We start from the raw sequence: 22,369 nt of genomic DNA on the forward strand, positions 1-22,369 counted from the left end.
GTAGGGCTGCCATGGACTAAAGATTTTTCTGGTCGACTTGTAGTTGTTCATTTTAAGCAATTAGTCGACTAATCGCACGTTTATTAATAAACCATATCATAATAAATAGCATTTTAAGCCTTCATAGCCTAATCAGCGTCCAAGCGCACCGACAGAAGTAATGATTATGAATGCGTCGGGGAAAAACAGCAAGGCAAAATTTTAATAATTAATTGATAAACTAGTGTTTTCTGTATTTTCGGCTGCAGTGATGAAGTTGACGATGCTGATTCGTCATCTCCGCAGTAGTGGACGCACCTATATATGCCAGTGGCGTGCTTCACAGAGAGAGACGGCAGAAAGCATACTCTGTTTGCTTTAATTATTTTACAAAAGCACGTTTTGTTGCTACTACTTACATGTTTCAGATGATAAGCCATATTTGATGTTGATGAATAAGCGTTTGGATGTCCTGCCTGATGTACTGTATTAACCACATAGACCAGCTGTTAACGAGTTTTTTTTCTTGCGACTAAACGACTAGTAAAATTTTGGTCAACTAAGCCTCTTCTCGTCAACTGACGATTAGGGGCCATTCACACAGAATGCATTTTCCTATTCCAATGCGCTACTTTTCCATTGTTTTTCTATGTAAACACGTACAGGCGAATCTCAACATAACACCGACTGTTACGTAACTGTCGGGATCATTAATATGTACGCCCCCAATATTTGCATATGCCAGCCCATGTTCAAGGCATTACACAAGGGCAGTCAGTATTAACGTCTGGATCTGTGCACAGCTGAATCATCAGACTAGGTAAGCAAGCAAGGACAACAGCGAAAAATGGCAGATGGAGCAATAATAACTGACATGATCCATGATTACATGATATTTTTAGTGATATTTGTAAATTGTCTTTCTAAATGTTTCGTTAGCATGTTGCTAAAGTACTGTTAAATGTGGTTAAAGTTACCATCGTTTATTACTGTATTCACGGAGACAAGAGAGCCGTCGCTATTTTCATTTTTAAACGCTTGCAGTCTGTATAATTCATAAACACAACTTCATTCTTTATAAATCTCTCCAACAGTGTGTAATGTTAGCTTTAGCCACGGAGCACTATCAAACTCATTCAGAATCAAAAGTAAACATCCAAATAAATACAATACTTACGCGATTAGACATGCTGCATGACAAACACTTTGTAAAGATCCATTTTGAGGGTTATATTATGTGTGAACTTTGTGTGAACTTTGTTTATGCAATGATAGAGTCGAGAGCTCGGGTGGGGGCGTAGAGAGCAAGCAATTAAAGGGGCCGCAGCCTGAATCGGCACATTTCTAATTTTGCCTCAAAATAGGCAGTTAAAAAAATTAATTAAAAAATATATATATGGAGTATTTCGAGCTGCAACTTCACAGACACATTCAGGGGACACCTTAGACTTATATTACATCTTGTAAAAAAACGTTCGATGGCACCTTTAAAAGAATTTTAACTTTTACGTGCAGCGCCGCTCATCACTGTCAGTTCCAAAACAGTGGACCAATCAGAAGAACTCGTAGGCGGGGCAAGCGTTGGGAGCTTTTGTTTACAGTATCTGTTTTATTTGTTTGTTATTGCATCACGTCTCAAAAGCACATCTCGAGACCCTCACGTTCTGCGCTGCGCTTTTTTAAAAATAATTCCTGAGCATTGCATCTCATGTTTTTAGACGCAAAGACGCGTTCTGTGTGAACGAGCCCTTTGTCGACTAGTAAATAGACATCTTTGATGCTCTTCGCACTCTTCTTTAAGAATCCACTCATCAGCGCTCAAAATGCTAGGGGGAAATGCTGGTATCGTCACATTTTTAACATTTCTGTACCAACATAGTACTAAAGTCGGTACTTCTCACAACCCTTCTCTGAGTTCAGATTAAACCTAATGTAAGACAAATCCATAATAAATGGCCACTTGATTTAGACTATTACCAATATAGAAGGCATCCGTGGTTTGTGTTATGAAGACTGTACGTTTTTAAATGCTTTAGATTTGATACTCTATGTGACAGGTCTGTCTAGAGCTCTTCTGCTGAAGAAAGTCCATCAGACCGGTTTCCAAATATGGGTTGATTAGCCGTAGGAGCTCAGATGAGTCATGCAATTACACTCACAGAAATCTAGCCATTCGCAAGATGTCTTGAATGTGCGAGAGAGTGATGAATTCTAATTTATACTAAAGGACACTGAACATTTGTGCATTGTAAAGGCTGCTCTGTTCCTTTTGTTCGATATATATAAAATACACATGAACCCTTTTATCTTGGGCACATTGGCATTTCTTTGTTTCATCTATTGCAGAGAGCTTATTAGTTCAAGTCAAGAACATTTCACAGTATAATTATAGGCTAATTCCAGATAAATGGCTTCTGGGTAATTCTTGAGCAGAAAACAAAATTCTATTCATGTAACCTTCAGGTATCTATGCTTTGGTTTGTTTAGTACTCAAATGAATGCAGGTAATTCACACAGAAATGCAGCTACTTTAAGTTTGAAATAAAAACAGAGAGATTACCATATGTAAATATTAGTTTTCTGACACATAGCTAGCTATGAATTAGTATCCGAAGCGACTAATATCATCTACTTTTCATTGCAAATAATCATATTATGCTTCAGCCAGAGAGATAATAACCTGAAGTTAACATAGTTGCATTAGTGATGCTAATATCGCAGTTCAAAAAAATCTGCAGATATTTGGGTGGATATTCAAGAGATCATCTTAAACTAGGCAACGTAGATGAGATCTGTTTGATATGGCCTGCGTAGCTGATGAACAATCAAACTATTAGCATTTCCTTCTCAAAAACTGAGATATTCAGTTGGCATTAATGCATTGTCCTTCAAAGATTCAAATCCTGCAATAAATCACATCTCATGTACAATTAAAGACACATTAAGTATTAATACATCCAACTCAAGCCTCACACGTCCCCTTCTCTCAAAGATTTATGCTGCCAGATTTAGCAGATGGAGAATTTACAGATGATTTGCGAATATTACTAGAGTCCCTCTCCCACTTGCCAAGCATCTTTAAAGATACAGATATCCAATCCAGTAGACAAGATTGAAGAGACCAAAGGCTGTTGGGAAGAATATTCTGGAATAGGAGTCGATTTTGGAGACATGGACATGCATTCTGTTCTCACGCCAAGCTCCGGAGCGACAATCATCAAAGCAGCAGAAGAAACTGGCGCAGTCTTTCCCGTCCAGACATTCATACGCATAATCGTCATCCTCATGGTAGGGAGCAATATTGTTCATCTGCAGCAGAGACGTCCCAGGTCTGATGTTAACCATGCTTGGTTTCTACACAGAGGAACAGCAAGGTCACTACCGCTTTGTTACTAAAACAGTGAGCAATGCAAAAGCAAAATGCCATCTGCTGCTCAGCACACTCAATTAACTGCAAACAAAAGTACAAAGTGACCTATTCTAACCTGAGCTGTGAAGAAGTCAGTAAGCTTCTTAGTACTATAATTGTACATATCATTGATCAGCTATAGGTGCTCAATTACTTGTTCTGTGTTCTAAGCAACAGTTTAATATTTTGTCATTATTTAATTATCAAGTGTTCATGTAATCATCAATAGTTTGTCATTATTTAATCATCAAGTGTGACTTTTTTTTTTAAATAATATCCTCAACATTTATTTAATATAATTAAAGTAAAAAATCACCATTAAAAAAAAGTGGTAACTGCTTTATTCGTGTGAGGAACAGACCAGATTTACGTCATTATTCACAGAATATTTTGACATTTCAGTTCTCCTGGGTTGTGTTAATGAGAGAAGTAGCAGTGAATCATTCTTGTGAACCGGATATTGTGAATCGGATGACTTGGTACATCCATTTCACATAAGTTGTCTGTGTGATTCACTTGTGAATTACTGATTTGGTTCACAAATTCATTTCAGTTCATCACACTACAGGTAGCATATGGCTTCACAAGCTTGGAATATACCACAAGTTTTATGGACCACATTTATGATACTTTTATGGTGATCCTTTTAGAACCTTAAAGGGATAGTTCACCAAAAAAATGAAAGTTTTGTCATCATTTACTCACCATCATGTTTTTCCAAACATGTATGAGTTTCTTTCTTCTGTTGAACACAAAATGAGATTTTAAACAATGTTGGTAACCAGAGAGTTGACGGCACCCATTGACTTCCATAGTATTTTTTTTTTTCCTACTTTGGAAATCATTGGGTGCCATCAACTGTCTGGTTATCAACATCCTTTAAAGGGGTCCTATAATGCCCCTTTTACAAGATGTAATATAAGTCTCTGGTGTCCCCAGAATGTGTTTGTGAAGTTTCAGCTCACAATACCCCACAGATCATTTATTATAGCTTTACAAATTTGCCCATATTTGGGTGTGAGTAAAAGTGTGTCCCTTTAAATGCAAATGAGCTGCTTCTCCCGGCCCCCTTTCCAGAAGAGGGCGGAGCTTTAACAGCTCATGCTTCAGTTGCTCAACAACAACAAAGCTGAAGAATCTCACGCTGCCAAAATGAGGAAGAAGTTACAACTTATAGAATGCATCTGGACGTTTCTGAATGGTTAGTTGTTAAATTTATGTAGTTGCTGTGGAGTTGATTCAACTCATCGACTAGCATGTGCCGTCATGTTAATCTTTTGTGCAAATCCAGTGTTGAATTGACCCTCGATTGTGAAGCAGTCCAGAGTAAAATGACGGCAACAACACTCTACTACAACTCTTCCTCTTCTCTAAAGCAGCCCAACATGGCCTCACCCCCTTTGTTGCATGTTCCCGGGGGCGGGGTTTATGTAAATTTTAGGGTTAGTGATGTCACCAACCCGGGAAGAAGCTCGTTGTAGTCCTTAAACAGAGAATAAGAAAATATCTCCCTTTGCATTGAACTTTGAGCGTCGTAACTTTGCAGATGTTGTTTATGCTCAAACAGCAACATTACACACTAACTAAAGTTAAACAAGTGAAATCATAATCAACCACCCCATTAAAATATCTTCTTTTGTGTTCAACAGAAGAAAGAAACTTTGGAACCACTTGAGGGTAAGCAAGTAATGATAACATTTTCATTTTTGGGTGAACTAACCCTTTAAAAGCTCAGATCCCCATTAGTTATAATTGTATGGAAAAGAGAAAGTTTTCCACAGAAAGTTATATACATTTTGAACTGGCATTTTAATAACAAATGAAGTTCATTCACCTGTGCATTGCTTGATTTGGTCTTCTTGTTCTGTCGATTGCTTGTGAAATAATGTAGAGTCCCATATTCCATAAGAGCTGCAAAGGTGAAGATGAAGCAGACAGACACGAATAGATCCATGGCTGTCACGTACGACACCTTCGGCAAGGACTTCCTCGATATGGTGCTTAGGGTTGTCATGGTGAGCACAGTGGTGATTCCTAAGCCATCATGATGTACAGTAATTAAGCACCCCAATTAAAGAATTTCATTTTCATTTTAACGCATAATACATTCACAAAATATTATTGATGCTCCTATTAATTTGTATTCATTCTGAGGCTCTTTAAATTACCTAAAGATGTTCTAGCAGGTACAGCATCCTTGTTAATCCAGAAAGAGACCCAGGACAAAACCACAATCATACTGCAGGGGATGTAGGTCTGGATGGTGAAGTAGCCCATTCTCCGGCTCAGGTCAAAGAAAATAGTCATAACCACGTATTCTCCTATTAATATGAGACATTAATACATTTTAGACACTTTTTAATTTACAATAATTATGCAATATTTATTAAAATTATTTAAAAAATAATAATCAAAATCTACTATTATAATAACTATTATTAATAGGGTTGGGTATTGACACAAATTTCACGATTCGGATCACAAGCTTGCGACAAGCTTCCGATTCGATATCGATTACTTTGGATATACTGTATATCAGATACAGTACATGGCAAATTTTCTATACTATAATACTGATGGATAAAATAAACTGATTTGTATAGTCTACAAACACTTAAATTACACTCAGGGAAGTTTTCATAATAATAAAGTTATAATACTAGCTTTACAATTACATTATCATATTTCTACCCCCCATTCGTTTTCTGAAAAATAAACATTTAAATGGTGGCTGTCATAAAAACTTGACGGATTTATTGAAACACGCATTAAATATTAAAGAACATTAAAATTATAATGATTATGTAATATGGTGCATATATTTAGCAAAATACTCCTGTCTACAGTTCATTTTTTCTAGCTGACTAATGAGTTTATGATCACTGAATATGGTTTATCTGAGGTAAATATAACATTAGGTGACATTATTGACGTCTTTCCGCGGTTGAAACGCCGTTGGAGCGATTACATAAGACATGATACGTTGTACTTAACTTACCTTCAGATGTTCATTCATGTTTATTTCACGCTGTAACTTGTAGTAAAAGATGATCAGTTCACGAGCGCTTCGCGCTGCCGCTTCTCTTGAACTGAGGGGGCGCTACAGCGATTTGTCACGCCACATTAAACAGCGCCAAAACTGTATTTATTTTTTTAATTTCGTAATAAAATGGACATAATTTGAAATCTGAGACTTTGTTTCATATCAAAAGTAACAAAGCACAAAGATTATTGCGATTTATTGAATGGGAGGCGCGCTAAAATGTTCGGTTCATTCATCAACAGAAGACTAGACTAATCGATTCTTTGGATTTAAAAATCGATATCATTTCATAAAAGTGAGAATCGATTAAAATCGAGAAATCGATATTTTTTACCCATCCCTAATTATTAATAACAACTGCTCATGTTTTAATAACACAAATTATTAATATTATTGCATTCACATAATATAAAATTCTGTTTATCTTCCTATTATTAATTTACCAAATCTACTATTATGAATAACAATACAATTAATAATAACTGCTTGTGCATTGTTGTTGTTTAATTAATGATTATTATTATTAATATCTGCTTATTTATTGATGTTGTTATTATTATTAATATTTACCTAAAATCTACTATTATTATTAATCTTATTTTTTATTCTGTATGTTCATACCAGACTGAGTGTTTGCCACATCAGAAGTGTTGCGTAGGCCCACAAAGGCAAATTGGTAAAGCCTCCAGTACCGCTGGTCTGCAACTTCAACCGAACGACGCTGCCATCTATACTGGATCTCATTCTTTGGATACCCATCTGCAAATGGAAAAAAAACTAAACAAAAACACATCCACCAGATTGCATGTGACCTTTCATTTCGGTATGTAAATGACAAAGTTACAATGATGGCAGAATGGCACTGAGTAGCACTCTGTTAGTGGAAAGCAGGGCATGCCCTTCCCATGCCCACAGTGGATGATGACAAATGAGAAGCTGAGGCATGGTGCTAATAACGGATGGAGGGGTGGCGGAAAGAGGGGTTGGAGAGAGGGCTGGAGAAGGATGGGTTCTGTCCTCACTCATTCCAAGGTTGGAGGATGGTAGTTGCTACAGGCCAGCTGTAATGTTAAGGTTTGTTTGGCCAATATTGGCAATGCATGATTGGCTGACAGAGGCAATGTGTGGGGATTGGCTGCCCAGCAGTACTCGGGACAGGACTGAGGCTGAGTGACTGATTGACAAAAGAATTTAACACCTACAGCTTGAAAACTCCAGAGGGCACGAATGTTCATCCATGGGAAAGTTATGCAGCTTAAGGTAGCATTCCGCATTAATAGTCAACCTAACAAAAAAGAATAATAGACAATAGCAAAACAAACAAAAAATGTTGATTGTGACATTTTTGAGTGCATTTGTGCAGGCTTTGATATTTGTACTACGACATCAGAGATCAAATCCTCTGTCTGATTTAACAGTCCCTGACATAAATATGTGAATCCGATGTAATGGCTTAAACGTGCTGCAACAGACAGTGGGTGTAATTCTGTACAAAAGCAAATGTTACGGGACAGGAATACAAGGACACATACTGTTGTCGCATAAACAGCATTCACTCGGCTCATGATGTTAACCGCAGACACACCTTAGAGTATACATTACTCTTCCGTTGCTCCAGAGCCGCAGAAGGCGATTCGGTGTCGTGATCCAGTGCGCGTCAGATTTACGAGAGTTACGGAAAAACGTGTCAGGGATCCAGATTTTTCCCACCATGTTGCTGTTGAGCATGAGGAGTTTCATTGAGCTGTTGAATTTCAGTCTGCTGTCGTACCACGTCTGAGCAAAGAAGATGTCGATGGTGTACTCCTAAAAAAAAGTAAAGAGCCTTACAGTTTCTTTTGTAACTGTGAAATTATGTGGCTATTGCTTGTGACTGAGAAATTGATCTAAACAGGTTTTTTACAGCTCTGAAAATAATGTAGTATTATACATTTCTGCTTACCATATTGATGGGATCTACCGGGCCTATGCTGTTCACGTACACTGCCGTCTCAATCACTGTCGGTCTCACTGGAATATAATTTAAAATACAAATATATATTCAAATTACATTAATAATCATAACTATCAAATAAAAAGAAAAAGATAAAAATACATAAAAATCAGTTTTATATATATTGATATATATACAATATCAAAACAGTACAATAATGCTTTCATTTAAAGGTGCAATAGGTGATTCTCTACAGAAGCATTTTTTTGTTATACTGGTTGAAAGTCTCCTCATATACTGATAGTAATCACTGTCTAAATGTATTTTTTAATATATCGTTTGTGGAAGGTGTAGGACCATAAAATGTAAATCCAATCATTATATTCGGTCCGAATGAAATAATACGATGTCCTACCTGCCTGTCAACTTTTTCTATATACCCTTGCGCACCCTGTTCGCGCAGACATCATACGTCATCGGCGACTTTCATGCTATGTAAAGTTAAGACAGATGCAAAAAAAAAAAAAAAAAAAAAAAAGTGAAGACAGACGCCAGTCACAAGCACCGCAACCAAACAGGCAGCCACCTTTTAAAGTTCCTACCGAATCAAAATAACGAGCTTATGCTGCGTTCAAGCCATAACTACCGTAATTGACCCTTCGCAAAGACCCGCCCCTCCTAGTTACAGAGTGAAAAATACATTGCGGAGCAAAGAGGACACTGACAACACGTCGACAGACAAGACAGAGCAGATTACTTATGATATTAAACAAAGTCTCAGCTTTCAAATTGTGTAATTTTTTTAAGAAATTCGAACAATAAAAACCGTTTTGTGGCTCTTTAATGTGTCGTGACAGATCGCTGTAGCACCTCAGCTCAAGCGGCTCGTGAACCAATCATCTCTTCCTACTAGTTAATTTATAGAATCAAACAAACACGAATGAACATCAGAAGGTATGTTGTTTCAAACGCGGAAAGACATCAGTACTAGGGATGCACGATCATGATTTTTCATGGCCGATTCCGATACCGATTTTTTATTTTTTATTTTTTTTATTCTTATCAAGCAACAAACAAGAAAGAATGAAAGTATACATAAACAAGATGTTTATTTGGTATTTAACAGGCTAAACTGGGTTTTGGCTATTAAAAACAATAACTGTAACCATCTGAAATTAACAGCAGTAACTGCGCAGTAAGTAGCCTACATTCAATATATACATAGGTAGGCCTACTGACAAAAGCATTTAGCTTTTGTTTTTAAATTGGGTTGAAACCTTAAATGAAAACATTAACTGTAACCATGTCATTTTAAAGGCAACAACCGCATAGTTCCACAATCCAAACAACACAATCAAAACACATTCAACACTCCAAACAAAGATTTTACTTAATCCGCATTCAGCATTTGTTTTCGTTTTTAAACTTGGTGTAAAGAAAAAAGGTCTTTACCAGTGAAACGAAATAAAACCAAGGCTGTTTGCAGTTTACCTGCAGCATCAAACGGCATCTGCCTCTCTCTTCCCCCCGCTTCTCGCACATAGCTCCTCTCTTCCCGTTTCCACAGTAGTCATGGTTAACCCTGCAACAGAGCGCGCTTGCCGGAGCTGTCAGGGCGTCGCGCTCAGATCACCTCGCGCAGGTCGTTTCGCGAATGATTCCAAATGTAGTCTGTGCACGCGGGCGCACTTCCGGAAAAATCGGACTAAAAAAATACAAAAAACCGATTGCGCATTATAAGCAAAAACCGGCCGGTTCCGATTTATGGCCGGTCAACCGGTGCATCCCTAATCAGTACACACCATTTTTCAAGTTCAAGTCCACCGAGGTTAATCTTCTAACTCCCGACTGCTCCTTTTGGACAAAATGGCGGATTCTGCTTTATGACTGGTTAGATCGCTTGTCAATCAAGAAGGGTCAATTAAGAGATGACAGCCCGTGACGTCCTAACTGGAGCTGTTCACGTCCTCAGACTTGCTTTTCCATGTCAACAGTAGCAACACTGAAATGAATCTGCAGCAGTCAGCTACAAGCTCTCTAAGCTGTTTACGTTCATTATTATTGTGATGTTATGTGCTTTGAGTCATGCAGTAGTTTAACCAAAGTCCCTTTAAGACAAGTCATTTCACTCGGCGGCCATCTTTGAAACGCCTCTCGGGCATCCTGGGCATCATGCCCTATCTCTTTGAATGGGGAAACATCAAATTCTCCAAAACTGTTCGCCAACCTTACGATTACATTTCATATTTGAAATCACCAATGAATTCTGACAACAGCTGTCTTATAAATGTTTTATCCAAACGCTCGAATCATGACAAAAAACTGTATTTTTTAGGCTGGATCAAGCTAATGCGCATGCGCAGACCTAAATGCGCGTCTCTTCTGGCATGTTTCAGAGGCGCGCGTCTGACTGTTTCTATAGAAACCAGTGCTTCTAACGGCTGCTGCAGTGACGCAATGACTTTACCAGTCAGCGATTGGCTCTTATTTAGAAGGCGGGACTTATTCCGCCATATTGCACGTTACACTTTCTCCCATTCAAAACAATACAAGTGACACGTCTTGTGTTATTCTATAGTCTTTGGTTTAACGCCGTCTCTTGTGACGCTTTGCCGAGAGTGTTTTGGAGGAGGCGTGGCTTTGGACGGCGATTTGCAGGGAGGGTAGGATCATATGCTTTCAATGCTAGCAGGCTAACATTAGCATTTCTCAGATAACCTACTACAATTGTTTAAGTAATTTAAAGGATTAGTTCACTTTCACATGAAAACACAGTCTGAGAAATATTAATAAATATCCTGAAGCATCCGAGCTTTATAATGGCAGTGAACGGGATCAACGAGTATGAAGTTGAAGAAAGTGCATCCATCCACATCCATCCATCATAAACACGTGCTCCACACGGCACTGGTGCATTAATAAAGGCCTTCTGAAGAGAAGCGATGCGTTTATGTAAACAAATGTCCATATTTAACAAGTTATGAAGTAAAATATCTAGCTTCTGCCAGACTACTTTGCATATCAAAGTTACAAAGTAAGTTGAATAGGGACATAGCATAAGCTTTCTGAACTGCAAGAGTTTTACACTTTCTTCGTATGTTGAATACAGAAGGCAGACTGGCGGAAGCTAGATATTTTACTTCATAACTTATTAAATATAGATTTACACAAACGCATCGCTTCAGAAGGCCATTATTAACCCCCCGGAGCCGTGTGGAGTACATTTATGATGGATGGATGTGGATGGAAGTTCTTTCTTCAGCTTCATACTCGTTGGTCCCGTTCAATGCCATTATAAAGCTCAGATGTGTCACAATATTTATTAATATTTTTCAGATTGTGTTCACCAGAAATAAGAAAGTCATATACACCTAGGATGGCTTGAGGGTGAGTAAAGCTTGGGCTAATTTTCATTTGAAAGTTAACTAATACTTTCAGTAATTTAATCAAAGATATATATCATCTACAACATGTATTTAGCGTGCATTTTAGAAAGCATTGCTGCTCTGTTACATAAAATCGAAAAACTGACAGTTACTTAATGAACATCTCAATTGTGAATCTTGCATCGGTGCATGTTATTCCAAAGGAAAAAATAGCATTTAATATCCTTCTCGTCCTCTTTTTCCTTTCTCTTTCTGCATCACTATTGAATACTGAATAATGTTAACCAATAGCCAAATGGCTATTTTTAGCAAACTCGCATTCAGTCTGGCTCCATCCTAACATGTAACCATCCAATCAATTCCCAATCAGTGGATAAAATCAAATTTTCTCGCTGAATATCCTGTTTCACTCAGAAATACAACACATCACAGAAGTGAAATGGGCTGCAAACGCAATCACATTTCCAATAACAGCCACACAAATTACTCAAAGCTGCCTGAATCCTCATCCTTGCGGGTTCAAAAAATATTTCTGTTGCAGGAAATCCAGTCACAGAGACATGACAAATAACACAAACAATGCAAGTTCACCTGCAATCATTCAGAACTTGCTCTATGCTGATTAACTGCGTTCTTCTCATACTTACACTCTCTTCCTCTATCTCAGACATGAAACACAGATAAAGAAGGAAGATCAATAGCGATTTGGGTCTATTGTACCCGAACACCTCTGAGATAAATCCTCTTAAATAACTGAACTCTAGTCAGCTGCGTCGCTTCCGGAACACTGATGTACTGAGAATAAAGTGACTTGTACAGCTCTGGCGGAGAGAAAAACATCAGCAAAATCCTAAAGCCAAACAACACTTCATTTAATACTACAAAAATGCTGATGGTATCTTAAAAATGATGATTACGTAGAAACTCTGAACTGCTCAGAGGGTTTAATTGTCACAGCCTGTTCTTCTTCATTAGGCTTCATAACAATGATGACATTATCTTATGATTATCAACATTTTGCAGTTACTTATTAAGCTTTAGCACTGAGTTTGAGGGTCATAAACAGAACTAGACAGAATTTTTGTGTCGATGCATAGATTCTGTGTGGGCCTGGATAACCATGCAACCAAAAAATGACTTGCCTCCGATATCTGGTCTCAGTTTGTTGTCATAACCTTGCAGTAATTTGTTTAGGATAAGGGTGACGTCGCTCTCGTAGACCTTTGGTGATAAAACCCATGTTTTATTTATGGGGACATCCTCATAATCTTCCTCCTCCGCTTTGCTTGGGCCAAATGCCATGCTGTCACGAGAGCAGAAACAAACAGAGGGAATATAAGTAGACAGACAGCAGAGAGGGAAACAATAGAGCAATAATATTAGATTTAAAATAGAGCATAGTTAAAAGAGAAGTTTGTTTATATTAGAAGCTTAAAATCTAAAGAGCGAGCGACTGATTAAGTATGACAGGCAGAGTAAGAAAGAGAGAGTTTTGCAGGAAGAACAGATAAAAGAAGTCATCAGTGACTGTGAATGTATATGACAGCATGAGAGAAGAGTTTTTTAAATGAACACAGTGCTGGAGATACAAAGAGGAGGTTCTAATAAAAGAATGCAGTGATTAATGAAGATGTGTCCTGGCAGTGGAGGGAGGAAACAGCTGAAGGTGAGGGGTTTAAATTATCACCCACAACTCCCTCTCTTACTCGCTCTCTTGCAGGGGATATGGTGTAAAGGCTTCTAAATTTATTCTCTGGTGCATTATATCTGCAGGAACAGACATATCGGGTATCATTTCTAACTGAGAGGTGTGCATTTCCCATGGACGTGAATAGTCTAGACTGGGTCTCATCTGATGTCACTACTTCAGACTTTTGCTTTTGGAGAAATGAAGGTTATGTGCATCAAAGATACAGGCCATAAAAAGTAACTGCACAAAAGGCATGAAATCAATCAAGATGTTTCAGCCACCTGGGTAATCTGAAAAACATTCAAAACATGATTTGGACCCACTTTATATTTGCTGTGTTTAACGACTGTACTTTTGTAAAAAATAAATAAATAAATAAATAAAAATAAGTAGTGTACTTGTGCTATACTCCACTGTTGTTTTGCAAAACTATTTTGCAGCTATTCTGGTGCGGTGTGGGACAGGTTTCATGTTATGGTTGGATTAATTAAAAATGAATTACAGCTGTAATTGCTGCAGGTATTTTTAATTGTAAGTAAAATGCAAAATCATGTCTGTCTATATGTACACAATAAGTGCATTGTAGCAAATTATTAATTTAAATGGTAACACTTTATTTTACAGTCCTTTTCCCCATGTACATACTTATCATATACTGTAAAAAAAAATCCTAATTTTACAGAAAATTACTCTAAATTTTTTACAGTATTTTTCTGTAATTTTAAATTGTGTTTAAAACTATGTAAAATTACAAACAATATCTGTAAATTAACAGTTTTTCACTGTAAAAAAACATAAAAAAAATGGTAAATGACTGGCAGCTATGGCTGCCAAAAGAAAACCATAAAATTAAAGTAAAATATCTTAATTTAAACAAGGAAAAATCTGTAAAATAACATTTTACACTGTAGTAAAAAACTCGTAAAAAAACTATAAATGACTGGCAGATATGCTAAAATTAAAATATCTTAATTTAAACAAGGAAAAATCTGTAAAATAACAGTTTTACACTGTAGAAAAAAACTTGGGAAAAAAAAAACGGTAAATGACTGGCAGAACAAAACGTAAAATTTAATTAAAATATCTTAATTTAAACAAGGAAAAACTTGTAAAATAACAGTGTTTTTCAGTAAAACTTTTAATGAAAATTTCTGTAAAATTATTGTTTTTGCACTTTATTTGAATTAAGATATTTTACTTTAATTTTATGGTTATTGTTTGGCAGCCATAGCTGCAATAACTGTTAATACAATAACTGGGTAATAACAAAGTCCCTTTCGAAGAAAGTTCGATGTTCACTCGGCGGCCATATTTGCAACGCCTCCAGGCAGCCATTTCGGGCATCCAAGACCAAGTCCTATATATTTGAATGGGGGAATCCTGAAATCTCAAAAACTGCATGGCGAACTCACAATTAAATAACATTTCAAATCAGCACAGGTTATGACGAATGACATTCGTAGTAACTGTCCCATAAATGTTATGTCTTATGCTCAAATAGTGTTAAAAAAGCTTATTTTTCAGGCTAGATGAGCCAATGCGCATGTGCAGTGCTAAGTGTATGAACATGTATGATGTATTCTGCCATATTGCACGTAGCAGTTTCTCCCATTCATAACTAAGAGGAGTGAACAGTCTTTCTATAATTAGGTACTAACCCTGAAGGCCTGAACCTACTCCTAAACCTAACCTTAACCCATGTAGTTACCTTATATTAACCAGTACTTTTAATTAAATAATAAACATTTATAGGGGTTATGCGCAATCTAACTTCCGTTTTCTGTAAAACAGATTAGATCTTCAGGTTTAGGTCTTTTGTATGTGCTTCATGAAAAATTAGCTGTTTATTAAAGATAACTTAAAAGGAGCAAGCTAAGATGAGCATAATTGATGTCCCCCGCATATGCAGATTGATATTTAAAAGCTTTTTTAATTTTTCTTCTTCACACTAATGTTTAGATATTTAATACAATAAAACACCTATAACAATGTGAACTAGGTAGTTTCACTGATTACCTTAAAAGTCCATAGATATGCCGTCAGTTCATACTGCTGTTAACACTTTCTCTGACAAACGGGCCCAGTTTTCCGGTTTGGTCATGTGACATTCGTCATATACCCTATTAAATTGCTTATTAATAAATGTTCACCTTTGATTATTATTGTTGCCTCTAGTAATTATGTCTGATTTTTAATAGCCTATTTTGGGTTCATTTTAAACCAGCCTTGTAGTATTTTTTAAACAATAGATGAGTAAAATAAAACTGCCCAGCAGGTTGGTTTTGAAATCGGCCATCACTAGATATTGTTAAAAAGTCGTTTTTGGGGTTTTTTGGCGCACAAAAAATATTCTCATCACTTTATAATATTAAGATAGAACCACTGTACTCACATGAACTGATTTAAATATGTTTTTAGTACCTTTATGGACCTTGAGAGAGGAAGTACCATTGCTGTCTATGCAGGCCTCGTTGAGCCATCGTATTTCATCAAAAATATCTTAATTTGTGTTCTGAAGATGAACGAAGGTCTTACGGGTGTAGAACGGCATGAGGGTGAATAATAAATGACATTATTTTCATTTTTGAGTGAACTAACCCTTCAAAGACACTTAATACAAAGTCTGTCTCAAGATTCAACCGTCTTCATGCCTGTTATTGTGTTTGTTTAAACAGTAGATATAGCCTATCGTTTAGTTATGTGTAGTGTTCATATGACATGAAATAATAAAATGAATTAAATGTGTTCACATCTGAATGGTCTAAATATATGTATCCTCAAAAAGTACCCAGTAATAGTGATTTATAGTGATGTCTATAAACGAAACAAAAAATGGTACATTCCCATGCATATACAACTAATGAAAGACAGAAAAATCAATATGAAGAATCCCTGTGGATGAGACCCCGGTGGGTGGACAGAATGTAGGCTATTGATCCCTGTAGGCAGAGCGCTGAGCAGTTAAAAAGCAGGCTGTCAATGGAAAACACAGACGGAATATTTTCCTCAAATGCAGAATTTCATTTCGTCTGGACACAATATAGCCTCCGAATGACCTTTGTGAACCTCTGAGACATACACAATTATAACAAAGGCCTAAATAAAACACAAAAAAAAAATAGATGAGACACTTAAAAATGGTTATTGCCAGTCACTTTTTCACATGAGAGGAATGCAATCTTACAAACCAAGTATGTTTATTCTATTAAGCACATTTAAATATCCTTGAATACACTGAATGAAATCAGCTGAAGGAAACCAAAGTGTTAATGTGGACTATAACTTATGCATAACATTTACATTTCCAATGAAGAAATTGTGACATAACCTTCCAATCTGACAACACGATGATTTAAGATCTAATAGTGTGTGAGCAATGTAGTTAGGGGTGTTGTTTGTTGAATTGCAGCTGAATGCTGGCCAAAGTATCCTCAAGGTTGTTTGTAGACTGACATTGCACGTCCTCGCTATAACGACAAGACGAGATCAACACGAATCCCCTGAGCAAAACTGTCACTTACAATCTGTATGATTATTATCAAATGTAGGCTAAACAACTGCACGTGTCGTGATTGACAGTTATATGTAGAAATGTTTAGGTGGGTGGATTTGATGTGCCACAAGAAAAGCGTAAAACTAAATCGTTCTGAAGCTCGTTACAGAATCACTGCTCTAAAAGTGTGTGTTGTCGGTCAAGGGCTATTTTAGTAGTCATATTGATTGCATCCCTTGTTTCTTTTGTCCTCTCTGAAGCGAAAACTTACCAGACTCCAAGCAGACCGGGCAACAGCCAAACCAGTGCTTCTTTTCTCCGGCGGCGATGCAGCAGAACCATCGTGCGAACGCTCGGTTTATAACCAAACGATGTTTTGGAGCTTAAAGATGATCAAACCTTTTTCGAGCGATTCGTAAAACGATAAGTGAAAGCGTCAACGTATGCTGTCAGGTGTCGTCTAGACAAAAGCATATAGCTTGAGCCTATAGTTTGTGTGAGGCAGCAGACGCGGTGTGGATGTGAATGGTGAATGCGGGATTTCGCTGATTGCGGCACCGCTGTGTTCATCCAGCGTTCTGCTGAGTGAGACCGACGCTCTCCGTGTTCCGGGAATTATTAGAAACTGCCTGTAGGAAAAGAGCTGACTGCTCTACCTTAGAGAATTCACATCAAGTGGTGATTTATGAGACCTTTACTTAGTTTTGCTGTTGTTGGGGATTAATAAAGTGACAAATGCGACATTTGCAGAGGCGCTGCAGCAAGATGATTGTGACCATACCTAACCATATGTATAAAGGGGGCTACTATAATGTAATTTTTGATTGTTTGTGTCTGTGTGTGAGAGAGAGAATTGTTCAGTGAGCTTTCTGTCAGTAATTTCCTCCCCTAACACAGTTAACTAACCTTAAAGACTGCAAACAAACCAGTTTGTTGGCTACTATTTTTAACCATTTAATAATGTATGATCATGTGATCAAATGATGGCAATAGCTACTGTTGTGCTTGCTAGTGTTGCTATGGTTACTTACCTCAGACAAACGCGACCTCCCTTCACAAGCAAAATATTGGCGTTTTTGTGGTTGGATTTTTTTTTTCTTTGTAACGTATATAACTTATACTTAAAGGGTTAGTTCACCCAAAAATGAAAATAATGTCATTTATTTCTTACCCTCATGTTGTTCTACAGTCGACCTTCATTCATGAATCCGATGGTTTGGTGAGGTCTATAAAGGTACTAAAAACATATTTGAAACAATTCATGTGAGTTCAGTGGTTCTATTTTAATATTAAAAAGTGACAAGAATACTTTTTGTGCTCCAAAAAAAATCAAATAATGACTTTTCAACAATATCTAGTGATTTCAAAACACTGCTTCAGAGCTGTACGAATCGAATCAGCGGTTAGGAGCGCCAAAGTCACGTGATTTCAGCAGTTTAGCTGTTTGATAGGAGATCCGAATCACTGATTCTAAACAAAAGATTCATAAAGCTCAGAAGCTTCATGAACCAGTGTTTTGAATTCAGCCCATATAGATATTGTTGAAAAGTCGTTATTTTGGTACACAAAAAGTATTCTTGTCGCTTTATAATATTAAGACAGAACCACTGAACTCACATGAACTGATTTAAATATGTTTTTAGTACCTTTATGGATCTTGAGAGTTTCAATGGCTTTGCTTTCAATGCAGGCCTCACTGAGCCATCATATTTCATCAAAAAATATCTTAATTTGTGAACGTCTTAGGGCTGTAGAACGACATGAGGGTGAGTAATAAATGACATTATTTTAATTTTTGGGTGAACTAACCCTTTAAACAATAGACTATATGCAAACAATAAAACTTAATATTACCCAACCTTTTGGGGATTCATTCAAGGTTTATAGTAATTGGAGTGGAGGGGTCAGAATTTTGTTTGCTAGTTTCATATTTTGTATTGGGGAGGAAAACATTTCAGTTATCTTACATTTATGTTTTTATTGTTATTTTTTATCCTTATCAAACAATTTCATTACTTATTCATTATATGACAGGCCTCATTTAGACATAAACCACCTGACGAATTTTGAACCCACTGACTGACTGAATGTTTAAACCATATTTTGAGAACAAATTTGTACCTAGAAGTGAGTTAAATTTGACAAAAACTCTTTTTGGGGGCATTATTTGTAAAAATGGAAAGTAAATGGAAAGTTTTTTTTGTTCGTTTTTTTTATTGTAAAAATGAAGAAAGCTGTATATAAAAAGAATAGTAGGCTACATTTCCCCATTTAGGTAACTCCTTATTCAGGAAGGTATTCATCTCCTGTTATATATAGCCTATAGGCCAACTGGCTGTTCATTCATTATTGTCAGCACCATGGACAGCTCCATGTAGAAGAGACAGATTGCCTGAACCTCATTCTCATAATAATCCCCTCTTCTCTTTTCCATTCTGAACCAAATAATAAATGCCATTCAAAATGTTTGAAATGTCAGATCTTCAGATTTTCAGAAATCATTTTGTTTCAACAGTTCATTGTAAAATAATGACATCTATAATGACATGTTAAAATAAACTATTTTGTATTTCAGTTTATACATTTCACACAAAACGTTTAAAGGCTGGAATGATGTTAGTATAAAGGCCAGTGCACTGTTTCAGACCCTCTTCATGCTGAAGTATTTTGTATTCAGATGTGCTCTGATTCTCTGAATGGAAGAAATCTCTATTATTATGTCAGCCATTAACATTCTGGGACAAAATGATGTGGACCTGAGATGTGCCTGAGATTTTCTCTGCTGGACTACACACACACACACAGGTTTGTTTTTGTGAATTGTGGGGACATTCCATAGGCGTAATGGTTTTTATACTGTACAAACCATATTTTCTATCCCCCTACACTACCCCTACACCTAAACCTACTCATCACAGGAAACTGTGCACATTTTTACTCATTCTGTATGATTTATAAGCACATTTAAATAATAGTATGAAGAAGAGACCTTCTACAAACACAATAACCTAATCAGGATAGCAGGGTTCCTCGAATCTTTCCCTGGAGGGCCAATGCCCTGCAGAGTTTAGCTCAAACCCTGATCAAACTCACCTACCTGTGATTTTCTAGTAATCTTGAAGATCTTGAGTAGCTTGCTTAGGTGTGTTTGATCAGGTATGAAGCTAAACTCTGCAGGACATTGGCCCTCCAGGGCAAGATTTGAGGAACCCTGATCTATAGCTTAATAATACTCATTTATCATCAGTGTACAGGGCCTAAAATTAACTTTTGCCACATCTACCAATGACTGGTGACTTAATAATATTTACCAGCCATAAATATTTTTACCAGCCATGAAGCACAGATTAATTATAATTAAAGTCACAAATGTTATTCAGTCAAGAGCAATGAGTGATTGTTCTTTGTCTTTTGTTGTTTGATTAACATTAAAAACACAGAGAGCAACACTTTAAGAGCTAATGCACAGACCCAATATACTGTTACACATGCATTTTATTTCTCAACTGGTTCAGTTAAAGGGTTAGTTCACCCAAAAATGAAATTTATGTCATTTATTACTCACCCTCATGTTGTTCCACATCCGTAAGACTTTTGTTCATCTTCAGAACACAGATTAAGATATTTTGATTTTTTTATCCTCAATTGAAAGCAGTGAAATTACCACATTCAAGGTCCAGAAAAGTAGTAAAAACAAAGTTTCTACTACTTAAAACTACTTCTCTGGACCTTGAATGATGGTCATTTCGTTGCTTTCAATGGAGGTTAAAAAAAACTCTCGGATTTCATCAAAAATATCTTAATTTGTGTTCCGAAGATGAACGAAGGTCTTGCGGGTTTGTAACAACATGAGGGTGAGTAATTAATGACAGAAATTTCATTTTTGGCTGAACTAACCCTTTAAGACACAACTATTTTTAATTGCCACGACAGGCATTTTGGCATAATTTTGTTTGAATATATCTGTTCAAGCTCAAGAAGATGTGAAAGAGAGCTTTATTCAGTATTTGCAGCAATGTCTGGGCAAACGTTTAGGATGTATGTGCACACAAATTGAGTTCCCTTTCGCGTCTTCTTGAGCTTGTATATTTAAATTGGTAAGGCTTACTTAACTTTCGTGACGATGCAACACTGCCCCGTCAACTCTCCCGAGTGTTGTTCATGTTTGCTCTCATTCATGTTCTCACAAATTTGCGTTGTTAGAATTCATAAAAATGTTACCGGACAACTGGCGATTGATTGGCGATTTATTTTTAGGCCCTGTCCCTTTACTGTCCATTCCACTTGATTCCCCCTTTAATATTTGTGGTGTTATAAAGTTTTGATATATGTTAAAACTGATAAATCCAACAGCTCTTTTCTGCTGATTTAGTAAGGCCACGCTACTTCTAACATATACTGACAACCACTATATTAACACTGGTGGTAAAGAGAAGGCCAGATGATGAATCAAAGTTCATCAAAAGTTTTTCAATTGTCTGTGGTAAATATTAAAGTTTTTTACAATTGCAAGGGCCCTTTTCTCAAAGCTGAAATCACTTTTTCAAAATTCACATAGTTTCAAAACTTCACATAGTGATCACAACACCAGTCTATGTGGACGAAACTGTAGAATATTTATCATTGCTTTGACATAAAATGCATTCAATGACGACACCTTTCAGATGACATAAATTCAGTTCTCACTCAGACACAAAAACCACCTAACTCTCTGTATATAGACAATTTGCACATACATAGGCCTACTCTTTTCTGTTAAACTTAAAGGGGACATATCATAACAAACATGACTTTTTCCGTGTTTAAAGGGTTAGTTCACCCAAAAATGAAAATTATGTCATTATTGACTCACCCTCATGTCGTTCCAAACCCGTAAGACCTCCGTTCATCTTCGGAACACAGTTTAAGATATTTTAGATTTAGTCCGAGAGCTTTCTGTCCCTCCATTGAAAATGTATGTACGGTATACTGTCCATGTCCAGAAAGGTAATAAAAACATCATCAAAGTAGTCCATGTGACATCAGTGGGTTAGTTAGGATTTGTTGAAGCATCGAAAATACATTTTGGTCCAAAAATAACAAAAACTACGACTTTATTCAGCATTGTATTCTCTTCCGAAATCCTTTCCATTTAATTGATTCCACTGAACTGATTCCATTGAATCCTTTCATCTGTCAGCGTTGGTAATGCACTTTTACGTCGTGACGTTGTTTTTGGTGATTAGGACATCCGCAACATTTTGAAGCATCGAAAATACATTTTGGTCCAAAAATAACAAAAACTACGACTTTATTCAGCATTGTATTCTCTTCCGGGTCTGTTGTCAATTCGCATTCACGACTCCGCTTCTTCTTCTTCTTCTTTCCTGTTTTATGGGGGTTCACGACTCACGACGTAAGAAGCTGCTGACGTGTTATCCGGTGCGCCAGAGCTTC

General features: G+C 36.8%; 1 protein-coding gene across 2 annotated transcripts; it reads right to left on the reverse strand.

Annotated features, from left to right (window-relative positions):
• Positions 1 to 1,348: 1,348 nt before the first annotated feature.
• gabrg1 (gamma-aminobutyric acid type A receptor subunit gamma1) lies at positions 1,349 to 17,919 on the reverse strand. 2 transcript variants are annotated; one of them, XM_048204139.1, is made up of 9 exons: positions 17,205 to 17,919; positions 12,893 to 13,053; positions 8,374 to 8,441; positions 8,017 to 8,237; positions 7,634 to 7,716; positions 7,053 to 7,190; positions 5,557 to 5,709; positions 5,223 to 5,422; positions 1,349 to 3,333 (listed from the first exon to the last, which is right to left on the reverse strand). In XM_048204139.1, the coding sequence occupies exons 1-9, from the start codon at positions 17,273 to 17,275 to the stop codon at positions 3,058 to 3,060; spliced, it is 1,371 nt and encodes a 456-aa protein (XP_048060096.1). In that variant the 5' UTR covers positions 17,276 to 17,919; the 3' UTR covers positions 1,349 to 3,057. The 2 variants fall into 2 exon arrangements, with proteins under 2 accessions (XP_048060096.1, XP_048060097.1); XM_048204140.1 differs by lacking the exons at positions 12,893 to 13,053; positions 17,205 to 17,919 and adding an exon at positions 9,856 to 10,484.
• Positions 17,920 to 22,369: the final 4,450 nt, after the last annotated feature.

Source organism: Megalobrama amblycephala, linkage group LG10 (genome assembly GCF_018812025.1).
Source record: "Megalobrama amblycephala isolate DHTTF-2021 linkage group LG10, ASM1881202v1, whole genome shotgun sequence".
Classification (NCBI taxonomy): domain Eukaryota; kingdom Metazoa; phylum Chordata; class Actinopteri; order Cypriniformes; family Xenocyprididae; genus Megalobrama; species Megalobrama amblycephala.

Coding starts and splice junctions, on each gene's coding strand:
- gabrg1 (XM_048204139.1), bottom strand. CDS start 17,275: ATGGTTCTGCTGCATCGCCGCCGGAGAAAAGAAGCACTGGTTTGGCTG. Junction 13,054..17,204: donor CCCGGTCTGCTTGGAGTCTG/GTAAGTTTTCGC, acceptor CTCTCGTGACAG/CATGGCATTTGGCCCAAGCA. Junction 8,238..8,373: donor CGGTAGATCCCATCAATATG/GTAAGCAGAAAT, acceptor ACTTTTTTTTAG/GAGTACACCATCGACATCTT.